The sequence below is a fragment of the Camellia sinensis genome, chromosome 10, assembly GCF_055761805.1.
Source record: "Camellia sinensis isolate YWXY chromosome 10, ASM5576180v1, whole genome shotgun sequence".
In the NCBI taxonomy this organism is placed as follows: Eukaryota; Viridiplantae; Streptophyta; class Magnoliopsida; order Ericales; family Theaceae; genus Camellia; species Camellia sinensis.
The window spans coordinates 89,598,962-89,615,346 of NC_138970.1; the positions used below are offsets into that span (position 1 = coordinate 89,598,962).

The following is a 16,385-nucleotide window of genomic DNA, read 5'->3' on the forward strand; positions in this document are numbered from 1 at the left end:
TCCGGCCCGTTGACAATGTGAATATTCACATTGACATATTAACATTCACATTGATAAGAGTATAAAATTGGCTCGCGGCCCATGGGCGGCCAAAAGCCCACCTGCCGCCCGAGGCGGGCCCAGCCCGGCCCATTGACAATGTGAATATTCACATTGACATATTAACACTCACATTAATAGGACTGTAAAATTGGCCGGCGTCCCGTGGTGGCGTGAAACCCGCCCGCGGCCCATGGGCGGCCCAGGGCAGGCCCGATCCAGCCTGTTGACAATGTGAATATTCACATTGACATGTTAACATTCACATTGATAGGAGTGTAAAATTAGCCCGCGCCTCGTGGCTGTCTGAAACCCGCCCACGGCCCATGGGCGGCCAGGGGCGGGCCTGGCCCGGCCTGTTGACAATGTGAATATTCACATTGACATGTTAACATTCACATTGGTAAGAGTATAAAATTGGCCAGCGGCCCAGGGCGGGCCCGACCCGGCCCGTTGACAATGTGAATATTCACATTGACATGTTAACATTCACATTTATAAGAGTGTAAAATTGGCCTGCAGCCCGACCGCAACTCGAGGCAGGCTTGGCCCAACCCGTGACAATGTAAATATTCACATTGACTTGTTAAAATGCACATTGATAAGAATGTAGAATTGGCCCGCGGCCCGTGGGCTGCCCGAAGCTCGCCCACGGCCCGGGGCATGCTCGTTTTGGTCCGGGCCCGAGCATGTCCGAGACCCTAGGTTAGGGCCTAGGTCATCACTTTGAAGCCCTGTCCGGCCCATCGGCCCGTTTAAGGCCCATTCATGGCTCAGTTCGAGGCCCAGCCCGCCCGAGGCACAATGTATTTTTTTGTGAAAAATAATTAAATTTTGGTAGAAAAAATTAAAAAGAATTGAAAAAAATGGTCAGGCCCGCCCAAGCCCGACCTAAGCTCGAGGTTAGGCCCAGGCCCACTGCCTCAACCTGAGGCTCGATCCATCGGCCCGTCCAAAGCCCGAATACCCTTGTGCCAGGGCTAGGGCCTGGGCCTAATTTTTTGGCTCGTGGGGCGGCCCGATTCAGCCCGGGAAAGGCTCGTTTGGGCCCAGGCTCAAGCCTAGTTCGAGACCCCAGATTAGGGCCTGGGTCATCACTTTGAAGCCCAGCCCGACCCATCGGCCTTGTTAAGGCCCATTCAAGGCTCGGTCCGAAGCCCGGCCCGCGCCGAGGCCTAGTGTCTTTTTTTGTGGAAAATAATAAAATTTTGGTAGAAAAAATTAAAAAGAATTAAAAACAAATGGCCAAACCCGCCCCGGTCCGCGGGCGGGTTTCGGGCAGCCACGAGGCACGGGCTAATTTTACACTCCTATCAATGTGAATGTTAACATGTCAATGTGAATATTCACATTATCAACGGGCCAGGCCGGGCCCGCCCTAGGCCGCTGGCCAATTTTATATTCTTATCAATGTGAATGTTAACATGTCAATGTGAATATTCACATTGTCAACAGGCCGGGCCAGGCCCGCCCTGGGCCGCCCACGGGCCGTGGGCGGGTTTCGGGCAGCCACGAGACTCGGACTAATTTTACACTCCTATCAATGTGAATGTTACCATGTCAATGTGAATATTCACATTTTCAACGGGCCGGGCTGGGCTGGGCCCGCCCCTGGCCGTGGGGGGCTTTTGGTCGCCCATGGGCCGCGGGCTAATTTTATGCTCTTATCAATGTGAATGTTAACATGTCAATGTGAATATTCACATTGTCAATGGGCCGGACCGGACCCACCCCGGGCCGCCCATGAGCCGCGGGCAGATTTCGCGCCGCTACGGGACGCGGACCAATTTTGCACTCCTATTAATGTGAATGTTAACATGTCAATGTGAATATTTACATTGTCAATGGGTCGGGTCCGCCCCGCCCCGACTCGAATTTTTCCGGGCACCCACGAGGATCGACATGGGCCAGACCCCTACACATTGACGATATGAACATTCACATTGACGGTGTGAACATTCACATTAAGGGTATTTTGGTAATTATGTCACCCCTAGGACATATTGAAACATAAGAAAATAATGTGAACTAAATGGAACATAAGTACATGAAAAGGGTATTTTGCTCTTCTTATCTCAAATAGGATCTAATGGAATAGTAAAAAAGAATATGGGTTGAATGGAATAAAGCTCTTAGAAAGTGGATTTATCAAAAAAGCTCCCATAATTGTTTTTAAGTAATTTTTTTGAATAAATTTTTTTTTTCAAATAACTTATATGTCAATTATTTTATGTTAATTAATTTTTCTATCAATTCATTTTTTAGGCCTGTATAAACATTAAAAATAGTAAAAATATTTTAAAATTGTTTAGAAAATTAAAATATTAAAAATATTTAGAAAATTAAAACAATAAAAATATTCCAAAAAATAAAATATTTAAAATATTCTGAAAATTAAAATATTAAGAATATTAAAAATATTCCGAAAATCAAAATATTTACAATTAGAATATCAAAATATTAAAATATTTTTATGAAAATTAAAATATTAAAAATATTCCTATAAAATAAAATAAAATATTTAAAATAAAAAAATAAAAAAAAATATTTAAAATAAAAATTAAGTTGTTTTTGAGTTTTGAAAAGAGTTTTGAGTTGTGTGTTTGGTTAAGAATTTTGAAAAGTAATGATTATAGTTTGAAATGAGTTTTGAGAAATGTGTGTAGAATTATGATTTGAAAGCTGCAACCAAATATCACACTCAAATCAATGGTGGAACTATGTTTTGAAATCTAAACCAAACAGAGCCAAAATTAGGTTTTCTGATTCTCCCACTACATTTCGCCCCTACTACACATCTCAATTGTCGCCTTTGTCGATTCCAGCCTCTAAATTTGGCCAGCGAACTCAATGTCAAACCCATTCGATTGCATCTTCTCGATTTCAGAGAATGGCTGATGGTTTGCGGTCGTGATATCAATGGCGCTGGTGATCGTGTGATCCTGTACTAACAACGGTGGAGAGAGAGAGAGGGGGGGAGGAGAAGGAGGAGGGCCTGACAAAGAGACAGGCGAGATAGAGAGAGAATAAGAAGCATTTTTTTTTTTGGTCTATTAGCCACGACACAAGAGGCCATGACAAAAAAAATCTTTTTGCGACGGAGAAAAAGCCGTCTCAAAAAATAGGTCTTTCACGACAGCCAATAGTTTGCCATCGCAAAAACCATCGAACATATCCTTCCATCTTTTGAGACAGGAAATGCTATCGCAAAAAGTGATTATTGGCGACGGGGTATTAGCTGTCGCAAAAGGTTACTTTTTGCGACAGTTAATATGCCGTCGCAAAAAGTTCCACGTCTTATACCCATTTTTCTAGTAGTATGGGTAGAGCACAACAAATGGGGTTGATCAAAGGGGCAGCAATTGGATCAAGTGAATTTAAGATCACTCATCTGCAATTTGTAGATGACTCAATTCTATTCTGGGAAGCTAATTAGGGGGAGGTGATCAACATTAGGAGGATTTTGAGATGTTTTGAAATGTTGTTAGGTCTAAAAATTAACTACCACAAGAGTGTAGTATGTGGCATTGGGTCAACTAAAGAATTATCCACGGAGTTTGCTGACAACCTGAACTGTCTACATCAAAGTTTGCCTCTAAAGCATCTAGGTCTACCTTTGGGTGCAAGTCCAAGGAGAAAAAGGACCTGGCAGCCAGTCTTAGACAAATGCAAACAAAGACTTGCTTCGTGGAAGAGAAGATTCCTATCTTTTGTTGGTAGGGTGACATTGATAAAATCTGTGTTGTCTAGCTTACCAATTGATTATTTATCTTTGTTCAAGATGCCAGAAGGGATTGCTAAGGAATTTGTGACAATTCAGTCCAATTTTCTATGGGGTGGAGATGGCCTTAGAAGAAAAGTACATTTGGTCAAATGGAAAGTCATTTCAAAAAGCAAAAAGCAGGGGGGATTAGGTGTAAAAAGGATTAGACTTATGATCGCCTCTTATTGAAATGGTGGTGGAGGTTTAGAGCTGAAACAAATGCTCTGTGGAAACAGGTGATATGCAACAAATACAAGCAGGTGGGTACTCTATGGTGTCAAGAATCTGCTGATAACCTTAGGAAATCAAGTATCTGGGCTGATATTTTTGGTGTTGCTAGAACCAGACCTGAATTGGTGGAATTCTATAAAAACAATTCTACTACAGTGCTTGGGGATGGGAAAAACACATTGTTCTGGATTGATAAATGGTGTGGCAATGTGTGCTTGATGGAAGACTTTCCTCGGCTCTATTCCTTATCTTTGGATAAGTTTGAATCTGTGAATGTGATGCACATCAGGAGAAATAGTGAGGCAGAGTGGAACCTCAACTTCAGAAGATCACTTTTTCAATGGGAGGTGGAGGAATTGAATAGATTGAAAGTGCTATTGATTAATGCACCTGCTATTCGGGAAAATTTGGTTGATTCTTTGAAATGGAATGCAGACCCATCAGGAAGTTTCACTGTTTCTTCCGCTTATAAATGGTGCAATAGTTCATTTGGTTCAGTGTGTATAGTAGCAGATCTTATATGGAACAATGTATCTCTACCTAAAACTCAATTTTTTGGTTGGTTGGCATGGAAAGGGAGGATTAAGACTTCTAGTTTTTTGCAAAGAATTAAAGTGCTTTCTGATGTGGCAAATGTGAACTGCATTTTTTGTAATGTGGATGTGGAGAGTGTTAATCATGTCTTACTGGTTTGCCCATTTGTCTAGAAGGTTTGGACCCATATTCTAAAATGGTGGGGTATGCAATGGGTTCAACCTGGTACTATTCAGAGTTTATTGGAATGGTGGGCTGGTACTAATCTGAATAAACAAGAGAGGGTGTTCTAGAAGGCCATGCCTTTGGTTGTGCTTTGGTCCATCTGGAAACTGAGAAATGATTGCATTTTTAATAGCATTCATCCAGATCTTGAGGAGCTGTGTGAGGTCATTAAAGTGAGGGTTGCATTGTGGAGCAAAGCTGCTGGTTATTCTTTCTCAAGATTTTCAGTCACTGATATTATTTACAACCTGCAACAAATAAGGTTCTGCAGTAGGGGTGTTGGCTGAGCAAATATTTCTTACTTGGGGTGTCTTCAGTTGCAGGGGTGTTCCTAATTGTCCTTCCTGCTGCTGTCCTGTTCTTGTTGCACTGTTTGGGTGAGAGGTTGTAGGGTGCAAACCTGAGGTTGTATGCTGCTGCTTGTATGCTCCATTGCTGTTTGGTTGAGGAAAAGTTGCTTTACTATTGTTTGAAGCTCAATGGTTTGGTGCTGGTATAAAGTTCTGCAATAGGGGTGTTCTGATATGCTGTGGTGGTGGCTGCTGGTCTTTGGTTGTTCACCTGAGTGCTGCTGTGTTTGTTATTGAAGTTCAGCTTGCTGGGGGCTTTCTGTTCTGTGCTTGTGAAAGCTATATGCAGGGATGCCTTGTACCTCTGTCTGGTCTTTGGTGGTTCTACTACTGTCCTGTTTTTGTAGGACTGTTTGGGGTTTTTTCTGTGTCTTTTGCAGTTGTTTTCTCTTCAACCTTGAGGTATGCTAGCAAATGATTGGGCATTCCTTACAGTGCCAACCTAGTTGGGATCGTGTGGTTATGCTTTGATGCGATTTGCATGCCCCTGTCCTTTCATTGATGTAATGTCTTATGTATGTATGGTAATTAACATCAATAAAGGGCTGTGTTTTTTTTGTTGCTCAAGAAAAAAAAAATCCTTATTTTCAATGTCCATTGAGGCACTACCAAAGTTTGCTGATAAGTCCACGGCCATAGACTTCTCTTCACCATCTATATATATGTATGTATTGGTGAAGTGTCTAGATTTACGGAGGAATGAGACAAGGAAGTTGCTTAGCTGGGATTGTATTCTCACTGTGTGTATTGGCAGCTTACTGGAAGAGTAAGGCTCCTGAGAAGAGTATAGTTTGACTTTGTTTCTTCTAATAGGCAGGGATGGATCTAGTATTTGAGCTTTGAGCGGTTAAAACACATGGAGCTTTTCATTGAAAAAAAATATTATAAATTAAAATTTTTGATTTATACCAATACAAAAAAATGAATAATATTACCAATCAGGCATTATTGGTCCACTTAATTGAGAGCAAAAATATAATTTGACATATTTCTTTTGTGTGCATTAACTTAACAAAATATTAACTATTTTTGTCTCAGTCTACTAAAGTTGACTATTTAAAAATGTTATAATCGCCACTTTTTATAGTATATCTAAAACATCTATGATAAGTTCGATATCAAAATCTTAATTAATATCTTTATTAATAAATATGATCAAATAACTTGTTATAAAATCATCTTTCATCTTATTATGCAGTTTACTTTTGAAAAAATTATAATGGAAAATGTATATTTTTATGAGTATAATGATAATCCGTTTTAATAAGTGATAGTAAATTTTATGAACTTATTTTAAGAATGTTGTTAGGTTTTATTCGTAGCAACCCCGTTTGACAAAACTCCTTTCAGTGGTATTTGTTTTCGCACCTTTTATTTCAGTGAGGCTATGAGTTTATTAGATGCGAATCCAACCCGAATCATGCCTTTGTCAATTTCCATGGATCAAAACCGAGGTTGTAATAGGATCAAGTTTTCCAGATTTTCCAATTTTGGTCATCCCGCTCGAGCGGGGAAAGTGACGCTCGAGCGGGGATTGCAAGCTCACAGCATCTTTGCTTCGCCTGAAAAAGTACTGGATGGGTGTGATTCGATGCTCGAGCGTGGGGATGTCCGCTCGAGTGTGAAGCCTATATGAATCACACAATTTTGAAGCCTCTGCTCGAGCTGGAATTCCCACGCTCGAGCGGACCTCGCGAACACAGATTCTTGGATTTCTATAAGGAATTGGTTTTCTTCCAAAACTAGGATTACTTTGGTTTTCTATTAGTAGTTGGGTTTCTCCCAAAACTTGGACAACTTCTCCAGACCTTCTTTTTGGATTCTAAGGTTTATATTTGGGGATTTTTTGCTAGTTTTCTTTGATGTTTTCATTGAGTATTCAACTCATGGTTTAAGAAGCATACATCAAAGGTTTGTTTGTTTATTCTACACAAAAGAGAAAGTTGTTCTTCGGTGGATTCTGAAGAATTCGAGCCTGAAGTTTTGGTGGATTCCGGAGTGGCTCATCGTCAAGACAATTCAGAGGTGAAGACGGGGTTGGAAGAGACACATAGAGGTTGGTTCAATTCGGGCGTGGATTCGCTAGGTAATTGAGAGTATACCTGTGTAATTCCTTTATATCTTCTTAGTGGATTGTTTTGTGGCTGTTGCCCGTGGTTTTTTTTATCACAATTGGAGGTGCCCAATTGTGATTTTTTCACGTAAAATCGTTGTGTCATTTTGTCTTGATTGTTTGATTGGGATTGTTATATATTGCTTAAAATTGATACATAATCACAAATCAGCGTCTAGGGGATTTCTAGATTTTTCAATTGGTATCAGAGTAGGTTGCTCGTTTGTTTTTCTTTAAAAAACTTTTGAGCGAGATCTTGTTTGATTTGTGATATTGGACTCAATTCGTGAGGGAAATTCTATGGTTCGACCACCCCTACTTGACGGATCCAATTATTCTTTTTGGAAAGCTCGGATGAGATCGTTTTGGAAATCAATAGATGAAAAAGTTTGGCAATCTATCATGAATGGGTGGATCGAACCAACAATTACCGTTGAAGGAGTAACATTCCCCAAACCAATTGAAAAGTGGGATGCAATTGATTACCAAAATAGTAGTTGGAATAGTAAAGCTATCAATTCTCTCTTTTGCGCTGTCATACCTGAAGAGTTTAGTCGTATTTGTAATTGTGAAGTCGCAAAAGAGGCTTGGGATATCTTACAAACTATTCATGAGGGCACTCCTTCTGTTAAACGCTCAAAACTTCAAAGGCTCACGTCTAGTTTCGAAAACCTTTCAATGAAAGATAGTGAGACCTTTGATGAATTTTATGCGAAGTTGAGTGACATTGTAAATTCCAGCTTCAATTTAGGTGAAAAAAATACCAGAATCCAAAGTCGTGGGAAAAATTTTGAGATCCTTGCCCGATCGGTTCCAACCAAAAGTTACGGCTATTGAGGAGGCTCAAGATGTTGACAACCTCAAGCTGTATCGGTTGGTTGGAAATCTCCAAACTTATGAGGCACATAGGAATTTTAAAAAGAAACAAAAAGATATTGCTTTTAGTAGTGCTCATAGAGTTGGAGAGGATTCTGATGAGGATTGTGAGATAGATTCCAAGATTACGGCTGCTTTTGTTAAACAATTTAAAAAATCTTTTCTAAAAAAGAATCCTAAACTTTTGGAATCTACTCATACTCATAAATCTAAAGGCAAAGATAAACTCAAAATTAATCCTATAGCCAAGAAGGAGAAAGGAAAGATACAAGAGAACTCTGAAAGAATCCAATGCTATGAATGCCAAGGATTTGGCCATTTTGCTTCAGAATGCCCCACTCGTTTGAAGAAGAAGAAAGCCCTCGCTATCACTTGGGATGATGAATCAGAATCTGATGAAGATGAAAGTGACAACGAAGATCAAGGCGAAGAGGGACATAAACAATTCCTTACTTTCATGGTGGCTTCTGAAACTGAAGGACAAACAGAGTATCAGAAGAGCCCGGTTGACAATACCACTGATGATGAATCCTCCAGAAGTGATAATGAAGAGCTTGAGCAAGCTTATGAAAAGTTGTATAAGGAATCTCTTAAGTTATCCAAATTGAATGACAAACTCACTATGAAACTCACAGTATGTGAAAGTGAGAATGTCAAACTAAAGGAGGAGATTTCCGAGGCTAGGCTTGATGCCATCAAGATTTCTAATGATCGATAAGCTCTTTGTGCAAAACTCTTGACTTGTGAGACAGAGAGGAATGAGCTTCAGCAAATCTATGCAACATATGAAGAAAAAATTGAAACTCTCGAGATGTCTTAAGTTGCTTTGGAAGAACTAATGATCAAGAAAGAGGAAGAACTCAAGTGTGCCATGGTTACCATTGGTCTTTGGAACAGAGGATCAAAGACTTTGGACAATATTATTGGGTCTCAACAAATTTGTTCAGACAAGAGTGGCATTGGCTTTGGTGGTAAGAAAGAACAAAAACAGAGTGCTTTAACATCTCATGATACAAGAACTCAAGGAAAGAGAGAACAAAAAATTCAACATAAGGATGGACTTCTCAAACTTCCTAGAGTTGGTAAGGTAAAAGAAAAGAAGGTACACCCTGTTTTTATTTGTCATCATTGTGATGTGCATGGTCATATTCGCCCTTATTGTTATAAGTTACATGGGAGAGTCTCTTTGCCTAGACCTAAAAATTGGAAGTTGGAAGCCAAGTCGAGACGGGTTCCCATTGCAGGGGAAAGGAACCACAACGTTAAGACACCACCCAAGAACTGCAATTCTCACAACTTTGTTCGTACTAAAGCAGTTTGGGTGAGAAAACATGACTTGTGTTAATTTGTTTTGTCATTTTAGTTTTTGGGTTTCTGTGTTTTTTTTTTTGTCATTACATGTGTGCTTGTTCATTTTTTTTTTGTCTTGCTTTATTTGTGAAAAAAAAAAATCCCAAAAAGATTTTCTTAGTATGGTTTTGCAAGCTTGAAATTTTTGAGTGGTCCTTGGTGCATATTGGAATTGATGAGAATATCCATTACATGTTAATATATGTGTGCTTTCTGTGGTCATTACTCATTTTGGAGTGCGTGTTTTTTGATTAGTATGCCTCATTCTGTACACACTCTTGGATTAGTAAATTTTAGAGTCTTCCGCCTTAGTGATTTTTTTTCTCTATGGACTTCTGTCATTGATCTTTTGTATTTCTAGAGGAATTGACCTATACTAGCATATCATGGGTGATGTTGAGTCTCTTAACCACCTACCATCTTTTTGCATCTCCATGGCTTTCCCCTCGATTCTTTGTAGTTCAGCCATGAGGAAAAGGCTACCCCAGAGTCACCAACTAGGCCATCCTTATTATATTCATGCTTCTCTGGTTCGGTTTCCATACTCTTGAGCGTGTCAGCCGCCAATGAGTGTGCGAAAGAAAAAGAAAAAGAAAAAGAAAGAGAAAGAGAAGAAGAAAAAATTATGCAAAAGCAAGAAAAAATGTGCAAAAGAAAGAAAAGAAAAAGATGTAAAAAAAACTAAAAAAATGAAGGATTCATTGATTGAGGGGGAGCCTCCACCTCTACTCATCAAATACCCCTTGATTCCTAGTGGTTTGACTTTCCGTAGTTGTGCTTAGATTCTCTTGTCGGAGGTCCAGCTTTCATATCACTTGTCACGCCCTCAAATTAAACCCATTATATATATATCATTGGCATGCAATATTAAAAGAAATTAATTCATTATCTCATTCATCAGAGTATTACAAAAAGAAAACATTACATGTAATATCGAATTAAATGCCCTATGGGCTTACAACTTTCCAAGCCAACACTTGGACACAAAAATATGAGTTCTAACTCAAATACAAATAAAGCCCTAGGCTTGAATGTTTATCAAATAAAAACAAATAACTAAAGATAGTCTTCAAAATCCAAATCCTTCCAAGCTAAGTCCTTGGAGGTAGCTTATCACCTGGACCTGAAAATAATGTTCCCATAAAGGGTGAGCCACAGCCCAGTAGAAATATACTAAACCAAATATAAGCATTGATTAAAGGAATAGCATTCAATAGATGGTTAACCAAGATAATCAATTACATCATTTTACAGTCTCATGACACTATTGTCTAAGACACGTTTTACTTTCCAACTTTATCAATATGGCTCAGAACCTGGCCAAACTTACAACAGTGAACTATATATATCAAATTCACATTCTTCCAATGTCAACAAACAGATGAGACTCAGGCTCAAATCAAAACACTTCATACTTCCAGTTTGATACACATTTTAGTGCTGTATCAATAAAAACACTTCAATATAAATAAGCACACATAAAAGTGATGCTAATGGAGTCCATCCCCTATCTCCTCCCAAACAAAATCTGGTTTAGAGGTCCATCCCCTATCTTCCCCTAAACCGTGGAGTACATCCCCTATCTCCTCCCACACAAAACAATGTATGCAAACACATAACATATACAACACACAATCAATACACATAATGTCTGTATTAATTCAGCAGTCAAAATTGATGACTTAATCAATGATTAGTTTCAGTTATCCCTAATCCACATGCAGTGTCTACAACAAGCACGGCTATCCTCCACCGATAGCCCAAAACAGTTATTTCTAAACTAAAAATAAATATATGAACAATTCAATAGGCGAGTGATTTAAATCATCCAACTACGCCATTTAATCAATGAATTCCCCAATTCCATGAATTTAACCATATTTCCCCAATTCCATGAATTAATTATACAAATTAATTTATTAATACAACTAGGGTTTTTCCCAAAATTACCAAAGTACCCCCAACATATCAAAATACTAAAACTTAGAACAAAACTTATAAGATGGAGTAGGAAATCCCTACCTCGAAGAAAATAACCCGAATGGAGAAGACAGAGATAAATACCCAAATTCCAATGTGCTCCAAATCACTAAATGTTCAGATTAAATGGAAGCCTTCGACTCACTCTATCTTTTTAATAAAGGATCTAAGGTAGAAACTCACTCTAAGTAGATCAATCCTAAGAGAGAAAGTGTGTAGAGGGAGAGAGAACTCGTAACTAGGGTTTTGGAATCTGAAAGTGTATGAAAAACTGATCTGAAACACGCTGCTGCCTATTTAAACCTGACAGGCTCGCTCGAGCGAAGACTTGGTCGCTCGAGCGACCAGACACATGAAAACCTCGCTCGAGCGAAGAAAAGCTCGCTCGAGCCAAGAATGCCATGCTTCAGGTCTGCAACCCTGGAGCACGCTCAAGCGACAGAATGCTCGCTCGAGCAAGGCTCGAAAACATACACCTCGCTCGCTCGAGCGAAGAAAATCTCGCTCGAGCGAATAAGCACTGCCCTCAGGTCTATACCAGATGCAGTCGCTCGCTCGAGCGAAGCAAATCTGGATCGAGCCAGAGGACACAAAAACAAACCTCGCTCGAGCGACCAAATCCTGGCTCGAGCGACCAACCCAAAAACTGGACAGCAACACTTGGTTTACGAACCCAACTAACCTGAAACAAACCTGCCCAACACATCCTATAACTCCAAATGAGAAAATAAAGGACGACAACCACAAATATACAATGACAGAATAAACGGAACCCAAGTCCGGATACAATAATCAAATGGGAAGAGACCAGGGTCGCTATAACCTCCCCCCCTTAAAAGAATTTCGTCCCCGAAATTAAGCATAAGTTTTTAAAAAAAACAGGTTTTTTTTTTTTTTTTTTTTTTTTTTTTTTTTTTTTTTTATAATATGACAATTCAATAGTAAACAACTTGACCAAAACTGGTCATTTCATCTCTTATCAAGAAGCATCTCATAATGTGTATATAAAACAACATATATTTCAGCCTGCATCACTATTATGCATTATTCCTTTCAATGTTAGCAATTCCCATATCATATTCAATTGCATGATATATACAACTCATTCTACAATGTAATCAACATATGCAATGTTACACTAAACTTCTATAATGAAGCAAGTTTCAAGATACACCCATTTACCAAAACATACTCAATGTTTTACAACTTAAGACATATGTAAGGCTCTTAAGTTCAACAATATTACAAAATCTAAATACAAGATTACAAATCGATAAACATATCCGGGTATTTTTCGCGAACTTCCAACTCACGTTCCCAAGTGGCTTCCTCCACTCCGTGATGTTTCCACAAAACTTTGACCAACGGGATGGTTTTGCCTCGCAAAACTTGATCCCGCCTATCCAAGACCCGAACCGGTCTCTCCTCATACGAGAAATCCTCATCAACCACTAAATCGGTCCAATCCAACACATGTGATGGATCCGGCTCATACTTCCGAAGCATACTCACATGAAACACGTCATGTACTCCGGACAGTTGCGGCGGTAAAGCTAACCGATAAGCAGCCTCGCCAATCCTCTCAAGGATCTCAAACGGACCAATGAACCGAGGGGACAACTTCCCGCTCTTCCCAAACCTCATCAAACCCTGTCTAGGTGATATCTTCAGAAAGACATGATCACCCACCTCAAACACCAAAGGTCTCCTCCTACGGTCTGCATAAGATTTCTGACGACTCTATGCTGTAACAAGCCTCATACGGATAAGCTTAACTTTCTCCGTCGTTTCCCTCACCAACTCCGAACCCAACAGAGGTGCATCACCCACCTCGGCCCAACAAACAGGAGATCTACACGGTCGGCCATACAAGGCCTCAAACGGTGCCATACCGATACTAGACTGGAAACTGTTGTTGTAGGCAAACTCCACCAACGGCAAGTGCCTCTCCCACAACCCACTAAAGTCTAGAACACAACCCCGAAGCATATCCTCAAGGATCTGAATAGTACGCTCGGACTGCCCGTCAGTCTGTGGATGATAAGCCGTGCTAAAGGTCAACTTAGTGCCTAAGGCACTCTGCAAACTCTGCCACAACCTGGCAGTAAAACGAGGATCTCTATCGGAGACGATCGTCACTGGGACCCCGTGCAACCTCACTATGTCCCGAATGTACAAGTCGGCAAGATGATCTACCGAATCTCTCACGCGCATAGGAATGAAGTGCGCCGACTTAGTCAACCGGTCTACAACCACCCAAATAGCATCACTACCCCGCTGAGTCCTCGGAAGACCCACAACGAAGTCCATAGTGACGTGTTCCCACTTCTACTTGGCAATAGGCAAGGGTTGCAACAAACCCGCTGGCCTCTGATGTTCGGCCTTCACTTGCTGACAAGTAAGGCACTTAGATACGAAAGCTGCCACATCTCTCTTCATACCTGTAGACGTCCCCCGAACGCCCCGGGAGGGTTAGTCCCGCTCCGTTCATTTGGGGTTACCACAGTTTGGACTCGACTTGTGTCACGGTTCTTAATCTGAACCAAAGAGTCCAAATCTGGCAAATCGTTTTGAGAAACAGATTTTTGAAAAAGTAGTGCCAAACATGGACTGCTTTGCTAGATACAGAGTCGCCACCTAAATATTTTTAAAATGGGGAAATTTAGGAAACCCTGACTCGGTGCCGAAGGCCACATGTCCGTCATCACCGGAGTTGTCTCGGCTCGGGAGCTTGGGTACGATCGGGGAAGGTCAGCTATGAGCACCCCCTTTCGCCCGGTCCGAAGACCGGCCTCTACTGACCGTGATATCCGTTTTTGAAAACTTTACGTGTTCTTAAACCGATTGTTAGCCTAGAATTACTATGTTATGCGCGCAGCAAACAAGTATAGACCAAATCGCCCGAATTGGAATAAAAAACATTTCACATTTATTTTGAAAATGGTTTGCTACTCGCAAGTAGGCTAAAATATAGATTTTGCAACCCTCAAGTGGGTTTTTTAGAAAAGACGGTTTTGCCACTATCTAGTGGGCTTAAAAAAAATTACAGTTTTAACGCATTATCCCAATTGAAGCAATTTGACCTCCACCCACAGGCATTCAAGCAGTTTATCTCATGTAAACACTTAGCCGCATGGCAAGCATACTATTATGGCAACATTCACACGCATGTTGGATGCTGAAGCATAACCACTTACATTGTACTCCGTGCCAAAACAATAAACTAGTTAGCAAATGTGCATGTCCTAGTTCATGTTATTTTGCCTAGTGCAACACATACAAGATGCAATTTTAGTTAGGCTCGGTTAACCTAAATATGGCATACGATATGCAACCAACTGATTCATGTATTCAATTTTGAAATTTGAAAATACGAATGCGGTTAGTATGATGTACCGAGCCCGGTGCATGTCAACAAATGCATGAATGCACGCATGCATATCATAAGGTATGCTAATTTCAAAAATGCCCTAATCTACCATCATAAGCAGGTAAATAAAAGGGAAGAAAGAAATGGGGATTGGAAGACATACACACACTCACCCACACTTATTACATGTTTACCCTCACTCAGAGGGTCCGAATGAATATTACAGTCCCAAATAATAAACAAATAAAATTATTACAAAAATTTCTAATTTAATTTAAAGGAAAGGTGGCGAAGGAAAGAAAAGGGTAGCTGCAGCCTCTGCCTCGGGATGCGCGAATGATGCATGCTCGAATCCGTCTTGCCCGGAAAACCCGTACTGTACTCCTGTCGCCTCTGTTTGTACTGCCTTGTCTTTCTGAAAATTGCCAAAGTACTGGAGCAAGTTCCTTGCATCCTGCAGAGCACCACCGGCCGGACAGAATTACCACCGGCACTTCACAATTCCCATCGGCATTTTATTGGATTCATCGGCACTCCAGATAGTGCCGGTCGGCACTAAATTCTGCCGGTCGGCAGAAACTTCCTGCAGAAGACAATTTGACAGCAAACAGAGAACGGACAGTGCATGGCATGGAGTTCTTGGACACATGTAAGCATAGTCATACTTCCTATCATATTTTGAACTCAAAGAAGCATGACCTTCGATCTTTGAGCCATCAATGGTGCATGATGACTCAAGGGATCAAATTTGCCACTTAATGTAAGGATGTATGCAACAAACACAATGAACTCCGAAACCTTATCATGGCGAAGTCAAAGGCCTCGGGGACCGAAAGTTAAGGCGCGTTACATCACTTGTGGTATGAACGGCCCTCAACTCTCACACTTGGTTTGACACCCCAAACCAAGTAATGCAATGCATGTTATGCAAAACATGACTCAAAATGCAACATGATATCAATGTGCAAGGTATGCCAAGAATCATGCAACTAGTATGGCAAGCATGCAATATTAGACATACAAGACACAAATGTGATGTAAACATGGACGTTTTGAGCAATAGAATCATCATGCTACAACAACATGCGAAGCATCCATGCATCAATCATGAAGCAATCATGCAAAGATGGCTTAAAATGGCAAAGGGGCAGACCCTCACCCTCCTCAAAACAGTGGCCAAAAGTGTCCGATAGATGGACCAATGTTCATGCCAACATGCAAGCCAAAAGTCCTATGGTTAAGGCACAAAAAGGAAACATTTCACTCTCATCAACATGACCACTCATGGAATGATAAAACAAAGTAAAAACAGAATTTTTACATGCAAAATGGGACCCCAAAAAATCCTAATATGGCAGCTAAAGTACCTCCCATGAAACATGTGCACTAAGGCTCATTCTTAGGCATAAGAGGACACATCCTCAAGGCATTAAAGAGGCCATGCATGCACACATACAAGCATGATTCTTGGACTAAAATGTGGTCCTTAGATGATGTTAAATCATGAGGGTAATCACAAACATACATGCTAGAAGTCAATATGCTCAAAGCTTT

At 40.5% G+C, this 16,385-nt stretch overlaps 1 protein-coding gene across 1 annotated transcript; it reads left to right on the forward strand.

Annotated features, from left to right (window-relative positions):
- Positions 1-3,820: 3,820 nt before the first annotated feature.
- Positions 3,821-4,740, forward strand: LOC145800538 (uncharacterized). The gene is made up of 2 exons (XM_082890229.1): positions 3,821-3,898; positions 4,039-4,740. The coding sequence occupies exons 1-2, from the start codon at positions 3,821-3,823 to the stop codon at positions 4,738-4,740; spliced, it is 780 nt and encodes a 259-aa protein (XP_082746355.1).
- The last annotated feature ends 11,645 nt before the right edge of the window (positions 4,741-16,385 follow it).

What these genes read in the sequence shown, in the direction of transcription:
- LOC145800538 (XM_082890229.1), top strand. Translation starts at nt 3,821, where the DNA reads ATGCCAGAAGGGATTGCTAAGGAATTTGTGACAATTCAGTCCAATTTT. An exon ending in GAGATGGCCTTAGAAGAAAA is followed by an intron (nt 3,899 to 4,038) that starts GTACATTTGGTC and finishes CTGTGGAAACAG; the next exon opens with GTGATATGCAACAAATACAA.